Source organism: Poecile atricapillus, chromosome 3, assembly GCF_030490865.1.
Source record: "Poecile atricapillus isolate bPoeAtr1 chromosome 3, bPoeAtr1.hap1, whole genome shotgun sequence".
NCBI classification, from domain to species: Eukaryota; Metazoa; Chordata; class Aves; order Passeriformes; family Paridae; genus Poecile; species Poecile atricapillus.
The window spans coordinates 71,289,463-71,311,696 of NC_081251.1; the positions used below are offsets into that span (position 1 = coordinate 71,289,463).

Genomic DNA, 22,234 nt, shown 5'->3' on the forward strand with positions numbered 1-22,234 from the left:
CCTGCCTTTCATTGGCTTAGGAAGGGCTGGATGGACAACAATGGATTGCAATGTGCCAGAGAAAGCAGATGTCCAGATCTGAAGGAGTCTTTGATTTCTTCCTTCAGAGACTCCTTGACATTGCAGGCAATACTGTTAAAGGGAGTTAGACTTTGTCTTGTCAAATATCAATGGTCAATCACCTCTTTTTGGCTCTGCAGTGTTGTGAGATGATCTTTGGAGTATTCTCCAGTTTATCAATATTAATATATATTCCATCAGTTTCTACTTTTTATCTTTGTTTTTGTTTTTTTAGTTTTATTGTTGGCTTTTTCAACTGTAGTAGCTGTTCTAATATTACCTGTACCTGCAGTCCTTGTCCTGGGAAATTTTCAGAGCTTCTTAAATGTAGTATAAACACTGTCTTATTAATAATTTCCAAAATTATCCCTTGATTCTATTAAAGGTTACTGAGAATTAGAATTTTTTTCAGATTGTCTCTGTACTTGGTTCTTGCCAAATTGTCTCTCACTTGTCTAGCAGTCCAGCTTTTAAAATATTTGAAGACCTAGCCAACTTAAACCTTGAGGAGGTTTTTATGTTGTAATTATCACCAAAAGTAGATAATTCCTTTTCCATCATAATCCCCACTTTGGTGGGTGATTCTTATCACTGAGTTTGGTAAATTATTTAAACATTGGCAGAACTAATCAAGTCCCCAGTTGTTGTCAGTGTAATTGCCCTGACCCCACTTTTGTCTGTTGGCTTGCCAGCAACACCTCTTGCCAGCAGTCCCAGTGGAATGGGTTCCCTGCTGAGCTAATTGCATCTAAATTTGATGCTCCCATTACTCTGCCAAGTTCACCTCTAGCCATAAATTGCTCTGTGACAGGCTTTGACAAAAGTATAAACTCTATTCCCAGCTCATGGATTATGTTAGAAATTAGTACAAAAAGACCATTTGAATCTATTCTGAAATGGGTCATTGAGACATGTGATTGGAGCCTGGCTTTCCTGGAGGTGGCTGAGCAGAACACCTGCTTGCCCTGAGTCTTGGTGACTTTGGGAGACAAACTCCATCACTCCTTTCCTCTTTCTTCACTTAGATTTATATGCTGAGTGCCATATTGTAGGGACTGTCCCTCTGCTCAGTCGGGATCAGCTGTCCTGGTTTTGCCTCCTCTCAGCTGCTTCTGCACCCCTAGCCTCCTCACTGATGGGGTGCTCTGAGAAGCAGAAAAAGCCCTTGGGGCTCTCTGTAAAGGCTGCTCAGAAACAGCTAAAACATACCTGTGTTATCAACACCATTTCCAACACAAATCCAAAACATAATTCCATGCCAGCTACTATTAAGAAAATTAACTCTACCTTATTAAAATTATCTAAGAAAATTTAATCAAAACCAGTGCAAACAGAAAGGATTACCCAGATCTTAGCAAAAGTACCTGTATCTTAGGTGCAGATCTTGCAATGTGACACTTGAACTTTCATTTGAAATCAATTATATATAAAATCCAACTTGCTCTATACCTTTAAAAAAAGAATTATTCCAGTTTGAGCCTTATCATGCTTTCTTGGTCATGTATCTTTTAAAGTACTGGTAAACTTTTTAGTATCATTTTTTGTAGGATAAAATTATATTCATGTATGTTTCATTACTACATGTGGTTCAACCATACTAGTACAATCATACATTCATATTGCACTTTGCATGTTCTGTCTGAGCACTTGATACTTTGAACTCCTCACTTTTTTCGGATGAGGCTCTGGCTCTGAAACCAGGCTTCTAAAAAGCTGTATTACAGCTAAAATGTTTTGCAATACAGATAGAGACCTCCATTTAAAACAGTTGCTTAGATTTTTTTGTTGTCGTTGTTTGTTTTGAGAATAATTTTATTTTTGGTATCATCTGGGCCAAAAGTTTTAAAAAATATTTGCAGCAAACTAGTGGCTAACAAGTACTAAAAAAATAATTTAAGGTACCTGTCAGTACAGCTATAGAGTGCTGATGTTTCTGGCCCTGGGCAAAAGAGAGAATGTCAGATCAATGAACTAACTTATTTGATTTACATTCTCATACCAGAATAAGCTGCTTGAGTGCGTTATACTATATGAAAGTCTATCTAAATGCCTTGTGGTACTATATGTCTCCTTCATGAATCCACTAATATTTAGTATGTTCACTGCTGGAGAATTCCCTGAGCCTTTGAGGTTATTTCTCATAGAAGAGAGTAAATTTTTTTGGTTTTTGGTGTTTCAAAATGTTGTTTTAGAATGTGACACAAAAGTGTGTCACTAAAATATCTTTGTATTTCTCAGCAAGGTGACCCAAATAACACAATCCCCCACTGCTCTTGTAATGAGCTGCTGAATCTTAAAGATTTCTTAATGCTGCTTGTCATGTTGTGCAGTTCTGCAGCTGAGCATGTTTTGAAATGGATGCGACAAATATTACAGAATCCTCTTTGGGATTCAGTGATTTCAGATGAGCTGCTCCCCTGGGCACAGAGCTGCTTGAACACAGAAATGAGCTGGAAGTGTACACTGAAAATGGTAATGTTTGTGTTGTAAGGAAGCCATGGATCTTTCTGAAAACTACTCTTGACAAATTCAGCAGGAATTTCCTGATGGATTGCAAGGGGAAGGAGGAAGCCCTTGTGTTAAGCTTGGCCAGTTAAAATCCTTTCCTTTATTTGTGTAGGGGTTTTTAGCCCTTCTTTCACTGAACTCTGGGCAGGGACGCGAGTGTTTTCAACAGTGAGATTCAGAGGTGAGAGGGGATCATGCTGCCACATGATGGCAGCAAAATCCTGCGCAGGACTAGAAGCTTTTGGAGTGCTTCATGTGTTGAGACTGGCTTCTCTTCCATCCCCTGCCCTTCCATAAGGAGAGATAAAAGGAATGTATTAAGTATTTTGGAGATAGCACAACTGTGGAAGTTATTAATGCATTAATTCCTATGAAGCTGCATCTTCTCAAAATGCATCCTCTAGTTTATTAGCTAACACATACTGTTTGTTTTTCAAGTTTTTAGTACATCTATCTTTGCTTTGAAATGTAATAAGCTTGCAAATTATCAGTTTACATGCTTATTAGCAAAATAAAAGTATCTGAATACTTGGAAGTATGAGTGTACTGAATGGACCCCATTCTTTACATTTGAGTAGGAAGGCATTCATTACTTTCTGCCTTCATATTGACCACAGTGCCTTTGGGAACATACTTTACAAGGACTTTCTGTCCGTCTGCAGTAGCTAACTTAATATGTGCCACTGCTTGTTTTGCAGTCTACTGCAACAGTCATCTGATATCTTTCCTATTTATCCTATTATGTCAGACTCTCACTATATCCAGCTTTCCCATTGTGTAAACTCAGATATCCTGCCTTGTTGTTAGGGGTGTTATTTTTGCTAGTTAAAACAAATGCCAAAAATTGTTCCCAAATCCTATAGTAAAATGTGTATAAATATACATTTGTTCAACAAGCAAAATATGAACAAGATCTAAGAGAGATTTCATCTTTTTTACATCTGATAGCATCAGATAGCACTGAAGAAAGTTAAGGTGCACATTCTGACTTAATTTTACACTTTATGACACTGTTAACATCTTACCAAAAAAGTGAAGAGTGCTTTCTCTTTTTTTCTGTTTCTTGTATTGGATTTGTCACATAATTATCCACTGCTAAGGCAGCTATCACTGGCATATTTCAGTCTTCTTACGTGCTCTGAGTTGCTTTTTGGTGTAAGTCTTGTTATTTGGGAACTATAAGCTATCATTTTCTTAAAAGAATCAACTTTAGTGGCTTTAATGTCAGTCTTGAACTGTGCAGTACTCTGGCCAGATTTGTGCTGGCAGCTTTCTAGTGGAGACCTAATGAGCAACATCAGTTCAGGCAGCTACATTTGAGCCACAAACATACCGTTTTGAAAGAGCACAACACTTACTAGTAAAAGATTTTTGATTTCTGGGTATCTTGAGTTCCTGCTGTGTTGTCTGCACTGGCTGGGTCTTATACAACCACGTTGTGGAGGTCTCAGTTCAGTCCTTTTGGATGCACTTCAGGCCAGTACCCCAGAAGCGACTGCTTGTTGGATGTGCAGGAGGAGACGTTTCCAACTCTGAGCTGCCTTCTGGCTCTTCACAGCCGTAGCTGCTTACCATCACCTAAGGGCAGTATTTTAGGCAGCATTAGACATAGCTTTCAGCTATATTATTTATTATTTCTATGGATATTTATTACGCCCTGTAAACTCTATTGTGACCCAGACAGCTATCTTAGACAATCCAGTGGGATCTTTCTGTTTTTAAACATGTCAGAACCTGTCTTTTCTCCAATGTGCAGGTTAAAGTGAAATTTAATCAAGACCTGCAAAACAGCTTTATTAACAGGGAATTCTTTGTGGTGTGCCTGTATAATGAACTTACCTTGAGAGGGATCCATGGCTAGCTAATCCTAACAAAGGGGACAATTTAGGCTGGGTTATGTGTGAATGGCTCAGGCCAAATTGTCGGGATATAAGGTAACAGGCTAAACAGAGAGAAGGAAGATTTTTCCAGCATTGTGTGGTTATACTGAAACATTCTGTGTGTTATATGATAGCTCCACTACCTTATGCTTACTGATTGTTCTTATAAAATGGGATTATGAGCCAGAAAAAGATTCCTGGTTTTATACCCAGTAATCAGTAGAGGGTGCTATGTTGCTTTTGAATTTGGTCTGCGTAGGTTATATGTTTATCAAAGATATTTTTAGTTAATAATTCATTATTCAAAATTTAGTTCAATTATACCTTTGCTTACATTAGCAGTGCAGTTTACTGTGATAGATCTTGATAATATTAATTTGATTCTGCAAATGAACAGATTTTGTGTTTAGCAAGATTCTGTGTTATACTGCGATCAGCTCCATTATAATGATTTTATGATTAGAGAGTGTTTGCTCCTATTTATATATGGTAATAAATTTATAGAATCTAGTTTATAGGCTTACAAAAACACAAACACCATCATTGCATTTCTTATTGGTGTTTGCTGTCAGTGTGATAGCAATGTCATCAGATGAGATGTACAGTTTCTAAGTAGCTGTACAAGCAACTCATCTTTGGGGGTGAATGTCAGAAGGAGGTTGTGTGGAAAATAGGGATAAGGAAGACAAAAACAGCAAACAGGAGCTGAAGGAAATGGAAGATAAGGAGAGAATAGGAAGATGAAGAGAGAATAAGAAGACGTATAGAAATGAGGCTGATGACTGCCAGATGACATTCTGATTTTGGAATTGTTGCTTTGCTAGCTCTGCCTTTCCAATTTATCTGCTTTAATTGCTTTTGCAGGCTTATAGAGTTTCTGCCTCTTCCCCACAATTAGTGTCCTGGCTACTTGTGGTCTCCTCTGCCACTTGCTGATAGGCAGAGCTATGGATTGTTAATGTAAACACAAAACAGACCATGGGCGCTCTTGGCTTTTTGGTTTACTTCAAGTCTGGTGGGAGATGATTTGATCTCCTAAGTTTATTCTTGGAAGAGGCCTTATAAAATTTTTGATTTCTGAGAACTGATAGACTCCCCTTGTATTCTGTTCCATCCATCTGTCCTTCTGCCATTTCCATTTTTGGTGAATGTGGGATTAAAGATGTGGTTCGATCTCAAAATACTTTTGGTTTTTGTAGACAGACAGATAAAGATGCAGAAATTTAGTGAAGATTGACTCTTGGTTTAGGAATGCATGAGCAACCACTGTTTTATTCCCCTGCTCTTTTGTTGAGTCACCTTTTGGGCAGGAATTCTCAGGCTAGTGTTCCTGCAAAGCCTGGGCTAAATTTGCCTTTTTCCTGCTGTGAACAGGGAGACTGAGGGTTGCACCCACACTGACATGGGACAGGACAGCTCATCCTGAGGAAACAAACAAAAAATCCCTTGCCTTCCTTCTGACTGGACAAGGTTGCTCTGTAGTCCGTATCTGTGGGAATCTCACTCCTGGGAGACATTCCTCAAGGCTTCCTCTGCTTTCTTCCTGCTTAAATCTTCTGTTTGTGATCCAGGATCTTGGATGAGTGCCCATCCCTTCTGTACTGTTTTGTTAATAACTGCTGACAAAGGAGATGGTTATTACAGAGGGCTGTCTTGTGGCTGGGACATCAAGTGGGTTGTGTTGGACCATGTTCTCATTTGCTAGTACTATCCAAAGGGAGCATGACAGTTTTTCTGACTCTGGAGTGGATCATGCTGCTGTCTGTAGTAGGAGGAATGTGGAGTGCAGAGGAAGCCATTAGGGTCATTGGGGTGCTCTCATTTCTGCTTAGCTGAGAGTTCTGCTGGAGTGGCAGATGGTGAATATCAGTTCTGGAATTCAAGCCTGATAACAATCATTTTTCGAAACATTTTTGAAAACATAAACTACCTGTCTCAGAAACCAAAGGCAGGATAGCTCCTCTGCTGACATCCCAAGGCTGACTGTGTTCCTCTTGGTCCAGGCAGAACTAGTAAATCCTGGAGGGGAGGAGAAAGTGTGTGCATTTCAAACTGTTGGTGCGACACTTCAGCCCTTCTTTTAATTAATCCAGACACTGAACTATGTTCCAGAACAATGCTAAGCACTGCAGCTGAGTTAGCAGCCAGTTATTTGCAGGACAGCCATAATTTTAAAGCTTTAACAATAACAAGAGTTACATAGCAGCCTTTGGGAATTGGTGACCAATAGCAAGGAGAGTTAACTGAAATTAATAAGGTGACTTTGGGGCAAATGTTGGGTATGCAAGAGGAGGGTTTTAATCTTTGCACTGCCATCAGCTTCCTGGCTGACTGCAGGCAGATTGCTCTAGTTTCTTCCTGCTTGTCTTTATGCAAAATAAGAACAACAAATATTGACTACCTTGCATGAGCACTTAGGTGCTTTCACCTCATGTAGATATAAGTATTAAGAGCCCAAGGCAGGTATTTGGAGGCTGTGGGGCAATGAGCTTGGAGCAGACCACCTGATGTATAAATCCCATTTGGAAAAGAACTACAAAGAAGTATTCAAAATAGATCTCTTCCCCAAGTAACAATTATTTAATTTCAATAAAATTGTCTCTAAAACCCAGTCAGTCATGTCATGGTAGCACCATTTCTTCAACCCAAACAACACTGCTGCTCTAAATGCAGATTTTTGCAAGTGTTCAGGTGTACCTACAACAAAAACCAGTAAATGTGAGGAAAAGCAATAAATATTGTTTTTATCAGGGCCCTCCCAGGATGAGTTTACACTCGGTACAGGGGATATCTGAACTAGCCTTATGTGAATTAGCTCACGTATTATTATCTTGCTAGGGCAGAAGGTAGTTCTTGTAGCCTGAATTCTCAGCAGGGTAAATCAGTACTCACCAAATTCAGTGCAGGTGAAATCAGACTAGCTTGATACCTAAGTGAGCTCATTGGAAGCTATTTTGGGATCTCTGCAGTATCTGTTTTGCTTTGTAGATGTGCATCTCTAAACTTAAATTGTCAATGGACAGGAAAAGGCATTTCTGAAGTGTGATTCCTTGAGGGTGTTCATCTCAGACTGAGAAAAGCTGTGATACAGAAGTATCTGTTTCTCTGTGGTAGATGTAGTAAATCAAGTATATCTGAATTTGGGTGTTTTGTGGATCTGCGCTAGATTTCAGATATGAGGGTGGAAGGTTCCCAAGTCTTATGAGCCAACCAGTAGTGTAATTACAGGCTTTGTTCTGTAATGTTTCAGAATTGTTAGGAAAATATTAGTGCTTAAAACAATCTCTGTCTTTCCTGTCCTCTGTGCACAGTGAAATACAGTTCAGCTCCTCCAGTACTACCACTTCAGAGAGCCAAGAACCATCTTCTGGGGATCAAGCAGCCAGCGCGCTTCAGCAGCAGCTCCTACTGATGGTGGCCAGAAGGACCCTTTCAGAAAACCCACGGGTACAACATGAGTTTCTAGCATCTTGGTGACCTGCTCAATAAACAAATGCTACAGGCTTGTCCCTGAGATAATTTTGTTGATTTTGCTATACTGCTTTTCCTGGTATTGCTCGTGTGGGAGAACATAAGTTTTATGTTGATGGATGCAACTCAGCTGTGACACTGAGTAGTGTCCTAGGGAAGTACTTAAAGACTCCATCACCAAAAAAGCTCATCTTCTATGTTCCATCATATTTCATTTGGAGGAGGACACAGCTGTTAGGATTTTAGACATACCACCAGATTTTAATAATATGAAGTGTTTATTCCAGATTCATTGCTGTCATAAAACCTCATGTCTGGTTTCACTTTTCTGAATTGGGCAACCAGACCTCTGAATGTTTGCTGTGGAATGTTGAAGCCACCTCCTCAATGCAGTTAGTAAAAGAAAAAGGCCCTCAGACTTCAATTTGCATAGTCTTATGTGGACATGAACTTTACAGTGTTTGGGGTGTGTGACTTAGGGCTATGATCTTTTTTACAATTCCTTTTATAATAACTTTGACTTTCCCTCTACCATGGCAAATTCTAGTTTGGTATTTATGAAAAACAGTAAAATGACAGTTAATTGCCTTCATCTTAGATTTCACACAGGAACGTTCAGCTAGAAGCAGCTTCTATGAAGGAACTATTTTAAACTAAAAATCAGTAAATTGTCCCAAATAGTGTCTCTGATATTTGGACAGTGTCTTCCGTCTAAAGGCTCAGATGTTTTCCAGATATTTATAGTCTTGTAAACTGCCTGTAAATTAAAGAACAACTGTAATTTCTTCTTTCTCTTTTAGGAAGACTGCTCCTCAAGGTCACATAGCAAATTTGTAGCCAGGCCAGGCAGTAATTTCAGAATGTCCTGGTTTCTGATTTTTTTTTTTCTTAAACATGAAACACTTGAGCCTACATAAATCAGGAAAAGCATTGTCATTGATTTCAATGGAGCTAGGGCTTCAGGCTGTCACTGACACCATATAAATTTATAAAGTGAATTTTTATAAGCCCCTTTTGGGTAGGATAAACAGTTAGACTTGAGTGACTTGCTCAGGGCTAGTCAGAGAGTTTCCCAAATCCAGCTCAAAATTCTGACTCCCGCCCAAGCACTGCACTCACAAGACTCAGACAGAGGATTTCATCCAAAGGTTACAGCTCCTCAGGAGTCAAAATGTTCACTTATGCACTCAGCTAAAGGCGTGTTAGGCTCTTCTGGGGAGTCAGTGATCAGATCCTCAGGTGTTTTTAGTGAACTCTCTGCCACTGTTTTGATTTTTTTTGTCTAGTTATGGCAAGCAATCTACATTAGATGTGTGAAGTTAATGACTGCAGCGGACTGAGTTTCACTTTACTTTCTGGTGGGTAATAGGACCCAAGAGAAACAAAACTGTGCCAGTATTAGCAACTGTAATATCTTAATACATGTTTTTTTCTTTAAAAATGCCCCAACCCCATGTTTAAGTTGCTTTTTAAAGTAGTAATAAAAATATTAAAATTTGAACTGCATAAACTACTTTCAGATTTTAAAGTCAGCATAGTGAAAAGATTGCAGTTGATCTCATGGCTTTTAAATTGCTCAAAATTATTAATAAAGGAAAGAATGCCAAATATCCCAGCATCCCCTTGCATGTCTCAATGCTCAGAAATATGAGGGATCTTCCTGCACTACTAGCAGTTGAGCTCCCTGGCCCTGCATGGCTGTACACTTTTAGTCAATTGGAGGCACAAGATAAAATGCCTAAACTTGAATTTCTCCAGAGCTTATGCTAGCCTGCTTCATCTCATGTTTCCCAGCAGACTGAGGATAACAACGAGTTGTTTTCCAGCTGATGAGCAGTAATACATTGTCATGTGTAACCTCTGTGTAAAATTATTTTTCCTGGAAAGCAAAGATTAGAAATTATTCCAATATTCTGAGAAAAAAAACCACCAATTCCTTTGTAGAGGTGGCCAGGTTGTTTAAGAAACTGCTTTGCTAACAGTTATAATTTGATGATCAATTACTTCATGCAGAAATCCCCTTCCCTGACTAGGAAAGTTAATCTAAAATAAATAAGTCTAATGTAGACATTGCCTAGAGTTCCATAATAGGTATATTTGTTGATTAATTATCTTTAAGGAGGGGCGGGGAAAAGGCTGCCTAGGGGGAGGTTGAAAACCACTGGACTTTACAGTGATTTGAAATCTCAAATTCTTCTTCTTGAAAGAAAAATAAGTGATTTCCCCCCATCCATCACATCAGTAATGGTATACCTTGGAAAGAAATCACTGCTTTGCTGAGATTTTTTTCATCTGTTGTCTAGCTTTGCAGGCTTGGCTGATGGTCTGCAGATAGTTGGAGGAGAGTTGTAGAGAAGAGTTGAAAAAAGGCTTAGAATCTGGCAAAAGCAATACTTAAAAGGGTGGATTTATGATTATGATGTTAAGATTAGAGACTCTTAAATTAGTGCTGTTTATAGTATTTGTGCTTGTTTGCAATTTTTTTTCCTCCTCTTGCTGCTCTTGAGGAGGCACACCTGATGTGGTATTAAAAGCATCTCAGGAAAGATAAACAAAGCTGTGTTCTGGAAGAAAACTTGATCTGTCACACCTCTAGGCCTTAAGGCCTATTTATTTATTTATTTTTTATTTAAAAAGAAGGATTTGTCCTGTCGTGTTTTTGTGTTGTGCTCTAATTAACTTGATACATGGGAAAATCTTCAAAAAGGAACTTTAGACAGGTACTGGATCTGGACTAAAAAATAATTACTTTTTAAATGAATGTTTAGTATTACTTTTTAAAGTGTATTTCACTATTGAGCTCCATGATTAATATAGCTTCTGCTCATCTGTAACAATTAAGCTGGTGTGATATTTTTGTTTCTAATTTAAAATTAAGAAAATAAATATGCTAATATGCTCCCACTAGCCCTTTTGGTAAAAAAAAAACCCAAAACAAAACAATATCTGACACTTCATGTAAATTTGGCCTTTTCAACACCTGTTTTGCTGGCAGCTGTGTGAGAGTGTGAGAGAGTTTTGTGCATTTCTGGTTTGTTTTTATAGCAACCCAGCCAGGACCCTGAGGATTCTTCATGTTCTTCAGCACAACGGAAGCTGAACAGGCAGTTTTACAGATTTGTTATATTCCCTGGCAAGTGGATTAAAGTCTGGTATGATCGTCTTACCTTGTTGGCATTGTTGGACAGGTAAGCTTTTTTTTTAAAGCTGCTCTATGTAGTGTTTTAGTGGGTGGCTTTACATGTCTGTAAAGCTATGCTGACCACTAGAGAAAGGGAATTCAGGTTGAATAGATAGATGTGGTTTTGCTTTAAGCTGAAGTTCAGGGTTGGTTTCAGTGGTTCTTGCTACCCTTTTTCTTCAGGTAGAGACTTTGATTCATGTGAGTACCAGGCTTGTAGACTAGTCTGTAATTTGACTCACAGATGTTATAGATCCAGTGATTTCTGATGAGAAAATCAGAAGTAGAAGGGTCCCAGGGTATTGTAAACCAAGTACACCAATCTTAAAAAAAAGAAAATTATTTATAGAATGGTATTCAGGTGAAGATTTTTGAGCTGCTGCCTCTGTTCCAGTTCAAGTTTGTCTCTGCTTCTTGGTTGGGGGTGTTGTGCCATATTGGTTAACATGGGCTCCACAGCAGAAGTTTCAGATGGCAGTTTTACCTGATGCAGAAATCAAGCTACATGTCAGGGAGCTTTAAGTCCAGACCAGATATTTACTTATCTGTGGTGTCTTATCTCTGTGTTTCAATTGCATGGAAATCTTTTCTGCTAATAAGCTCTTTTGTTACATCCTGAATATTAACACTGTTTTTTATCTCAGCTTCCACGTTCTAACAGAACAGATAAAACAAATAAAACATCAGATGACAAATTTGGTCTTTCATCCAGTTCTTTGCTGTCAGATGTATATTTTTCATTAATGGAATGCCTTATTTCCTCATTTAAAAGTGTTTGAATGTTTGATTTTATTTGTAGCTGTTCATGTGTTGGTTTTTTTATGGTTTTTTTGTGTTTATTTATGCTTTTTAAGTATACACTTTTCTGCATTCAAATCATCTCCATTGTGGAATTCTAATTGGGAAGTGAGGTGGGGAGGGATATTAGACTGCAGTGCATATGGCTTTTTTTCCTGTACGTTTTAGCTATCTTTTTGGATAAGGTTTATGGCATGGGAGTGAAATACTGTTGAACATGGAAATGTAGCCATGGGGTCCAGTGAATTCTGATAGCTGCAGCACTGACGGTTCATACCAGCTACAAATGGATCTTCCTTGCTCTAATGAATCTATAAATATTTGTACTTCTCCAACATTTTTATTCACATAGGACAGAAGATATAAAGGAAAATGTGTTTGCTGTCCTTCTAGTAGTTCTTGTTTCGCTTCTTGGATTCCTGACTCTGAACCAAGGTTTCTGTAAAGACATTTGGGTTCTGTTGTTCTGTCTCGTAATGGCCAGCTGCCAGTATTCTCTCCTCAAGGTAGGACTCAAGTTCATAGCCAATTGCTGAATTATCTTCTAACTTCTACAAAGGAAAAATCCTGTAAGCAAACCTCTTTTTTTCTGTTTTGTTTTTAGAGTGTTCAGCCTGATCCTGCTTCACCAATACATGTAAGTCTCAGTCAGTAAAACAAGTCTATCTCCTCTATTACTACTTGTGTGCTGTGAAACAGCTGGCTGTTCAAGGAGAGACAGGCTTTAGTCATTTGCTCTTCTATCTAATTTGTAAAAAAGACATCTGTGATTTCAAGACTTTGTATTAGTTTTAATATTTTAAAGCTATTTGAATTTATCACTGCTATTAGAAAATTGTTTTTTCTTTAAGTTAATATGTGCAGTAAAAAATTCGTCTGGACTATCTTGCCGATGTTTGATCCTGTGACATCATACAAACCTTTTCTTTGCTCTCCTTTAGAAATAGACAGAAAAGAGCAGAACTTCCAGACTAGCAGCTCATTTGTTGTTCAGTTGGGATTTTTTCTTTTTTTTTCTATGAGATTGGGATTGATGTTTTATTTTTTAAAATCTGCTACTGAAGATTTATGTATTAAAAGTATTATTAGCTCATCAAACAGCACAGGTGTTTTCCCTTTGTTACAATATGGTCACAGTTTCTGTGCTTGTATCCTGAAGAAATGGCCAAATCTTTGAGTGAATGCAGGATGTAAGGATCCTTGCTGATTGCTTTTTTTTTTTTCAGTTGTGTATATCTAAGAAATTGAACTCTAATGGTGCCAGCCACCTTTCAGAGAACCAGTTCTTTACACAAGTTTGTCCTTGTTATAGGACTCTTCTAGGGGCATCACCCTACAACTTCAACCTTACCACTCCACCTATCATGGTGTCTCAGCATTTGTGATTTGTGAGTCTTGGAAGACGTTTCAGTGGCCATAATGCCTTTTCCTTTCTGTTACACTGGGTGCTAGTTGCTTATGTTTCTTATTTAGCTCTTTGAATATTTTTGAGGATACCCGCTCTTCCCTCAGGTTTCAAAAATGACACGTTGATAACTTTAGGTCTGCTGGATCAGTTCTCTTTGGCAGGGAGCAATTATTTTTGTCAGTTTAGAGGCTAGAAATACAGGCTGAACTTGAAATTGATGTTATTTATGTATGTATGCTGCACACTTCACTAGATAGATTTCAGAAGATTCTCAGTTTCTTTTCCTTGCCAATTATTAAGGGGCGAAGGTATGGTGGTTTTGGTTGTAATGCATTCATAAGAGATACCTGTCTGCATAAAAGGTAGAGAAAGGTTATAAACAGCAGCTTACCCATTGTAGGGTAATATTTTCAATACATTAAAGTAATAGTCTTTAGTCGTAGTGAAAAGCTGGGGGTTCTTGTAAGTAAAGTAATATAATTTGTAAGCTCAACTGGCATCTGTCTAGATATAATAATGTGAACTCTAATCAAATAGTTTGTACTTAATGAGACATTAGTAATGTGGACATTTCTTTAAAGTGGGCGGCAAACAGTTTAATCAAAACTTCATTATGAACCTATCCAGCCCATATTTTTTTTATAGTATTAAACACAAGTTAGTGTTTAAACAGAACATTTTTTTGTGCAGAGTCCAGGTCTGAATTTCAGGTTCTCACAGTACTATTACAAGTGTTATTTGCTGTATTGTATTGTGTAAGTCATGCAGCAGTGGAACAAAGTAACAATAGGCATATTCCCATATTCCGTTTCTTTCCTATAACTTTACTAGGGATACTCTCTTGCAAATTTATTGATGCACTATACAAACTCCAATAGAAATAAAATTTAGGAAGTTTTTCCACTAAGGGTTTTAAAGGTGGAGGTGTTGTCATGCTAAAATAGAAGATTAGCAATTTCTACATTATAGCTTTTTAACACAATAGGTATTTGTAAAGGCTTGCTTGAGCTACTAAGCACCTCAGAAATAGGACAATGAGAAGCTAAGAAGAGATACTCCATGTACTGTTTCATAATTCATGTGCCTGTATTAAAATTAAACAGTATAACATCTCTTGATGTTAATATAAGAATGCAGAACAGCAGAGTTATTAAATAATGATCTCTACCACACCCATGAATGAAAATGCAGATGAGATTTTTTTGAGTGTGAAACAAACCATCATGAGCCTCAGATCTGCACAGTGAATTAAGTTCTATTCATGGATCCAGGAGTAGCTGCTAATGCCTTACGTTATCCATGGCTGCCAAAGAGGTTCCAAACTTCTTCCCTATCTCACCTGCAGAATTTATTACTGTTTGGTGAGACTTAGTGACTTTGTCATCTCTAGCCTGCAGCATTTTGAAAGAGTGCTTTAAAATAGCATCCAGTGATCTCAGAAAGCACAGTACCTAGAGATGCTGTAAGCTTTTGTTCCAAACTCCTCCTGAGTGCCAATGTATTCATTTGCTGCTGTTGAGGAAGAGCTGGCATTTATTGTTGCTGCAGGTTTAGTACTGGTGCCTGCTATAAGATGAGAGTCTGATTTTCCTGTCAGCTGAAGCTTTAGCCTTTCCAGTTCTAGTCCATTGGGAGTTGGTGACATTTAGCTGCTGTTTACACAGGGGTACATGGTTCTGGGATGGTGAAATTTGGTAACAGCCTCCTCACTGGAGTGGTGGAGAGAAGAAAATCAAGTCCATTCCAAAGTGTGTTATATTTTGCTGTTAGTGAACTGATACAATCAACCTACTGGTGACTGCAGGGTATTAAAATTCAGAGATCCAAGAGATCCTTGTCATGTGCATTCAAAGGTTTTAGAAAAAGCTTAAGTAAGGTTTTACATTTAGTAAATGGCTCTATAGAAGGATCTCATGTCTCTAAGTATCTCATAAGACACCCGTATAGTTCAGAATCTACCTTGGGCTTACAAAGGCATTTGAGCTTGAAAGAGTACAGTTGTGCTCTTAACAAGATTTAGAGAATCTCTTGCATAAATTTATTGTCTCAGTCCTCTTATGTGCCAAAGCACGTAGCTAACTCAGTTTTGTAGCTACTGTAGGCAGTTTCTTACATCCCATAAGGCACTTACGAAGTATTTTTAATTTGTTTCTGTAAGCTTTTCTGTAGAACTGAGCAGAGGTACATTTCTTTACATAAAAAAGCTTTGTCTTTCTCCTCTTACATGTGTGCACCCACAAACAAAAAAAAAATTCCCATCAAAATGCTTTGCAGTCAAAACTACTGTTTTAGTAAATTGAAGTGTTTGTGAAATTATTCTTTGTTGAAAGTTTTAATATTTTTATAGAAATGTGAGATGCATCACTGCTGTGTTGGTAAGATGTGAATATTTATCTGAAACGCATTAATGAGAAACATGGACATGAAAATAGTGACTTTTTTAGCAGACTTTGGGAAAGGAAAAACTTTCACTGAATTTTTTATCAGTGAAGGAAAAAAAGGCTTATTTAACAAATGAGATACAAAACGTAAAAGGAATTCTGCTTCACTGGTTAGATTCTTCTAAACAAGAATGCAGAGCAGAGTCATTTCACCAAGACTAAATCAGTTTTGCATGTCAAAATTTGGTGAGCTTGCCTAGTGCTTAACAAAATGAGCCCTTAATATCTAAAATACCTCATTAAACAGGTTGTGCTGCCACATGCCCATTTGGGTGAAGGGCTGCCTAGCTTTGTCTGTCAGAGGCATGTACAGAAGGGCTTTGCTCCTATTGTTCTATTTGTTTGTTTCTAAAACCTTAAAAAATGGAATGTAATGTCTATCCCCTGGCTGTGACTTTTGGGAAGTGATCCTCTCTTTCCTGGAATTTGTCCACAGTTGCCCTCAAACCAGTCCTGCCCCAAATAATGCCCCTCACATGAAGCATCTAAATGACAGTGAAATATCACACTAATGTTTGCAGCAGCTCCTCTTTCTTGTGTTGTGTTGCATGTTCCCCAGATGTGGGGACTGGAGTATTTGCCGTGCTCTTGGAATCTCATTCAGCTTGAACACATCCCTAGTAGTGCAAGAGCTGGGCAAACACCGCTCTTCTGAATGCATTTCTGGCACATTGCTTTGCTTCTGTTGGTAAGATTCTAGAAAGATTTCATGATTCTGTCTCATTACCCACCACCACCTGAAAAACAGGGAAGGTAGTATTTATTCACATTTTGCAGCTTTCAGAAAACCTCTGGAATCTGCTTCCTCAATCATAAGTGGCATTACTGTAGTTAGCATGGTGAAGTGATTGAATTAGTCTATTCTAACTAAGATAGAAGTGGCCTACAATGATTATCCAGTGCCACTGCCTGACCACTTCAGGGCTGACCAAAAGTCAAAACAAGTTGTTAAGAGCATTGTCCAAACGCCCCTTCTCAGCACTGACAGGCCTGGGGCATGAACCACCTCTCTAGGAAGCCTGTTCCTGTGTTTGACCACCTTTTCAAAAGAAATACCCCTGCCTGGTGCTACTTAGAGCCATTCCCACACATCCTGTCACTGGATGGGACAGGAGATCAGCACCACCTTCTCCACTTCCCCTCCTCAGGGACCTGTAGGGAGCAATGAGGCTGCCCCTCAGCCTTGTCCTCTCCAAACTACACAAGCCTGAAGTCCTTGACTGCTCCTTATGGGACATTCCTTCCAGCCATTTCACCAGCTTTGTTGCTGTCCTTTGGATGCCTTCAGGGTCCTTCACATCCTTTTTAAATTGTGAGGCCCAAAACACACATCACTCCAGGTGGGGCTGCACCAGTGCTGAGTACAGCAGGATAAGCACCTCTTGACCAGCTCATGTTGCTGTGTTTGATGCACCCCAGGTGCAGTTTTCCCCTCTTGGCACTCACAGCAGACTCACATTGAGCCTGCTGGTAAGCAGCACCCGCAGGTCCCTTTCTGCAGGGCTGCTTATCAGCCACACCTCTCACAATTTACACTTTTGCCCAGCATTACTCCATCCTAGGAGCAGGACCTAGCGTTGCATCTTGTTAGTCACTGCCCAGTGTTCCAGTCTATCTAGTTCCCTCTGCAAAGCCTCCTGACCCTCAACAGAGTCAACAGCACCTCCAGGGTTGATGTCTTCAGCAAACTTGCTAAATGGTCCATTCAGTTCCTACATGCAGATCATTGATAATCTGTTGAGCAGAACTGGCTCTAGAACTGAGCCCTGAGGAACTTCACTGCTGATGAGTCTCCAGCCAGATGTGGCCCTTTTCACCGCAGCCCTTTGAGCTCTGCCCGCCCTTCAGCCAGTTCTTCACCCAGTGCACTGTAAACTACTTTAGAAGTAAGAGTTAAATATACACTGTAATCCTGATTATGTCAGTGTTCTGCATGGAACTGCAAGGTGTGTGGAGTTAAACCTCTGGGCTCGTGGTCATCAACCCTGTCTTACCCAGCTGCCTTCAAATAATCACCATGCAAAGATAAAACTGGCTTCCATAGCTCAAGAGGTGTGACAATGTAACATCACATTAAAAAAGACTTTGGTCTGGAGTGAATGTTGGGATATAAAACATTAAGCAATTGTTTAGTGCATATTTATTGGTTTCTTTTCATAAGGCACAGCTCATATTTTATTAAATGAACTGAAGTTTAAAAAAGGCCAGAAAGTAATAGTTTAAATTATTTTTCTTCTTAAAAGTTTTATCTTTATAATTCTCCACAGATTATTTTGTGGACATGTGTCCTATTAAAAAAAAAAAAAAAAAAGCAGTAGTAAAATTGAAATTGATTAAACAGCAAGGATTTGTGTCCCTGACTTAATTCATATTCCATAGATGTGAGGCACGATGTAAGCCCACCAGTTCCCTGTAATCTGCCACCTTGTTAACTGATTGATCCCAAAAGAGAGTACAGATCAGTTAATAGCAATCTTAACATACGAGCTTGGCTGGCAGCCAAACAAACACAGCCACAGTTTCAAGTCAGTAAGTAGACTCAAAGAAAGACATGATCTTTTATTATACTCACTTAAATTACGTTTCTCAAATTAGAGCAGTTGCACAGCAGCTTTATGGAAGGCAGGCTTGGATTCTTGTCACTTTGCTCCTGACTTTTCACATTCAAGGAGTCTTGTGACTCATCCATGTTTAAAATGGCTTAGTTACCCTTAAGCTTGCTACCAGGAGAACTATTAAGGCTCTTCTTTAGTGTCTATTAGTTTCCCTGGCCTGCAGCCACACAACAGTGTTCCCACAGGATTAGTGGGAATCAATTGTGTGAGAGATGTGTGTGAAAGACGTCAGATGAGATTCCTTCCACATCCTAATTCCTTTGGATCACCATTTAAAAGTGCTTCATGAGAAGCAGATCAGAAACTGCTGATGAGTGTCACCCCCTTCAGAAAGTATGCTGATTTGTTGTCAAGTGGTTCAAAGAAACAAAAAAGTTAAATTGGTGAAGAAAAATCTATCCCCATGCCTCACACTGTACTGGGGATGTGCTCTATTATATTTTTTCTTCATATTTTTTCTTCCCAGGATTCAATTAAAAATTAAATTAAGTTTATATTTCATAAAGTAAAAAAAAAGTCAAGCCACCTGAAGCTGATGTTCATTAAAATAAAAGAAATAGAGAAAAATTATTTTTCTACTGAAAAGAACAATTCATACAGATTGAAGTTTATTTCTTCACAGAAGGTGATGACTCCTAGAATTAGTAAGTTTTGAAAGGTCCAGAAGGGTAGGTTTTCAAAAGCATAAATGATTGCTGGAGTCAGTCTTAACTGCTCATTGTGCCTTTTGAAAATCTCCTCTGGAGAAGATAAAATACCCTGTAACATTTTTATTAGTAATTATTATGTATAAGTCATTAAAATATTTTGTCTGACCCATGACCCTCTCTCCATATTAATGCAGTGCATGCACGAGAAGAATGAAAATTCTTACTTTAAAATACTAACTTTTTGGTTTTTCTTCTTCCAGGGACACAATAAAATCATAATCTACAGCAGACCTGTATATTTTTGTATATTGTGTGGCCTTATTTTGCTGCTAGATGCTGGATCTAAAGACACAAATCCTCCTGTTTATACAATGTATGGCCTGAAGCTCTTCTCACCCAGATCTCTCCAGTCAGCCAGAGACCATGTAATAGGTGAGTCAATATTTTTCCAAGGACTGCAAAAGGGAATTAAGTGTGAGTATGTGTTTTCCCATGCTGGTAATCAAACGCAAGTTATGGAGGCACAACTCAAAGTCAAATTGATAGAAACATTTGGAATGACTTAAGATGGGGCGAGGGGAGGCTGGCAACCTTCCCTCATGCAAAAGGAATTCTTAATGAAATGAGGCTCATAGAAATGTCTCCATAGAAAACTAAAAGTCACTGATGTTATTAGCAAAAATCATCATCTGTGAAACGCAGTTAATCTTTGTAACGGCTTGTCTGTGTGGAGCAGTTACTGCAGAATAACTTGAGTTTTAAATTTAATGCCTGGAAGCTAATCCATGCCAGTTCCTCAGATGAACATCAATCTTCTGATCATGAAGAAAGTGCTTTATCTTGGTTTAGTTTAATCATACTGTCCATGTGACCAGTTAGTGTGGAGCAGCCACTTTGCAGTAGCTCTTTCAACCTGTTTCCTTCTAGAATCATGTTCTGAGGTTGCTGAGGACATTCAGATATTGCCTCAAGACAGATCTGATAATCCCTTGGCACTAATTTGGCGTGGCCACAGTTGACATTACCCTATGCTGTCAGGACACTTCTTCCTGTTGCACACCACACTTACAGTCTATAGCTGTGATGTTACACTAGCTCAGCCACAGATACAAGTGCTGGACTGGACTCCCATGAATAATGCAAGACTGTTAAGGTACAAAGTAGGAAGTGTGATGTTTACTATAAAAGTTGTGAAAATTTCCCAGAAAGCTGTGTTGTAGTATACCAAAGATGGCCTGTTGGTTTGTGAATTTAGAACTGGGAGAACCTACTGTAATAGTAGAAAACTGGCTTTATGGTATAGTGTATAACCTTCGAGGTCTTTGTTCACCTGTGACTGTTGTACTTGCTTTTTGCTATTCTCAGGTCAGACTTACTGCCTGAAAGGCATACTATTTTTAGGAAAGCCTCCTGGTCCTTAATGTGGGTACTATGGCTCCCAGTTCTTCTCACCAGAAACAGGGGAATATGAAGAGCTGCATCTCACTTATTTTAATTAGCTTTTTTTTCATTACTTTCCTTTGGTCTCATTTAAGTTTCTCTTTACATCTTATTTTCTCTTTCTGTCAAAGGTGAGCAGTAAAAATGCTGATAAATAATTCAGCAAGAATTGTAGATGACACTTGGGATAGAGATAAATGAAAAACTATAGCAACCAGCATAAGAAAACAAAGTGTGGGTATAAATGTGTTAATTTTGGCTGGTCTCAAAAGAGATGGCAGAGCATGTTCTTGAAGCAGGAGGGGGTGGGGGAGAGAGGAAATACAGGCTCACCTCGCCAGCTGGCACGCGTTAAACGGGAAAGAGAGGAGAAACCCTTTCTCTTTGCTTTTCCCCTGCTCTTGTTTTGCCAAGGTGTATTGGTTCAAGTGATGTTTGGTGCCGTGCTTTGGCTATTCCTTGCTTTGTCTCTATGGGAGTCCTAACTTCTGGCTGCTGTGAGTCCTTGCAGTTGTTCACAGTGCAGTGACCCCTGTAAGCCACGGCAGGCTGGCATCCTGTGGCATCTTGCTGCACTTTTAATGTCGATTCTCTTAGGTAGTGGAGGTGTAGAAGTATTTGTTCTGGGCTATAAAATAATGGGGGAAGTTGGTGCCTCTGAATACCAATAAAGTCTTACTACCGTTTTGCAATTTTTCCTGTTTGCTAGGTATTTTTAATTGGTCTGTCATAATAGGGTGACTTTTTAGTTTACGTTTTAATCATAATTTATTCAGACTTTATTTTGGTATTTGGAAGTGATATGTTTGGAAATCAAGGGATTTTTGACTGTGCATTGCAAATACCAAAAAAAGAAAAAGTCTTTTATTTAAGGTGTTTATTACGAAAGAAAGCAAAAGTCATGTGAATCATAGAACATACCAAAGAGCTAGTGTGATGCCGCATATCATACTCTGATAAAACTCTTGAAATAGGGTCATAAAAGAAAATAATTGCAGATTTGTTAGATGTGTAACCTAATTACTTATGAAACATGGTTTTTAACACGTTCATTTATTTTCAATCTACTTGTCGTCTCATTCTGTTTTATTTTAAATTGGTGATGATTCTGCTATTGATTTATATTTCTATTAGTTGGGGGTTCATGACTTTAGATCTGACTGTGATTTTCATCTTGAATTCCTTATTTCAGTTAATATTTTTGCTGGATTAACATATCAATTGCAAGTAAGGGCACAGACAACCAACCTCATTCACTGGGAACTACAGGTGTGGTTAGTGACAAAAATAGTTATGCATTTTATATATGACAGTTCTTGTGATGAAACCATTTAAACATTCAACAGGTAAGTGAAATTATTTGGCAGACATCTTAGAAGACTTAAGAATTGGGAAGTGGCAAAATTTTGTGATACTGAGTCCTCTGCCTGCCCCTTTTAACAGTGTCTGAGCTTCTGTCAAGGGAAGAAAACCTATGAATGTTAAGTTCTCCCATGTTCAGGAGTGGAAGAACAAAAATACTATTTCTCACTGAAATAATGCTTTTTATTTTCCTTGTGAAAAAAAACAAAACAAAAAAATATAATACTACTCAGATATAATTTTTTTTAAATAATCTTTTTCTAAATGTCTAAAATGTTTGCAATGCATGATGTTGCCATTCCATATTGCTCAAAAGACAGAAATTTTCCAAAGTTATAATCTGTGTTTCCCTCTCATATCATATGTTTCCCACATATCACGTTTATGTGATATGTGCTTGTTTAGAGGCAAACTGCAGTG

The 22,234-nt window shown here is 38.5% G+C and overlaps 1 protein-coding gene across 1 annotated transcript in view; it reads left to right on the forward strand.

Annotated features, from left to right (window-relative positions):
* Positions 1-22,234, forward strand: part of PCNX2 (pecanex 2) — a 150,004-nt gene that overhangs the window by 24,933 nt on the left and 102,837 nt on the right. Inside the window, exons 9-13 of the mRNA XM_058834378.1 lie at positions 7,760-7,895; positions 10,965-11,107; positions 12,251-12,404; positions 12,503-12,535; positions 19,273-19,444. Coding sequence (XP_058690361.1) covers positions 7,760-7,895; positions 10,965-11,107; positions 12,251-12,404; positions 12,503-12,535; positions 19,273-19,444 — 638 coding nt within the window. The remainder of the gene's footprint in view (positions 1-7,759; positions 7,896-10,964; positions 11,108-12,250; positions 12,405-12,502; positions 12,536-19,272; positions 19,445-22,234) is intronic.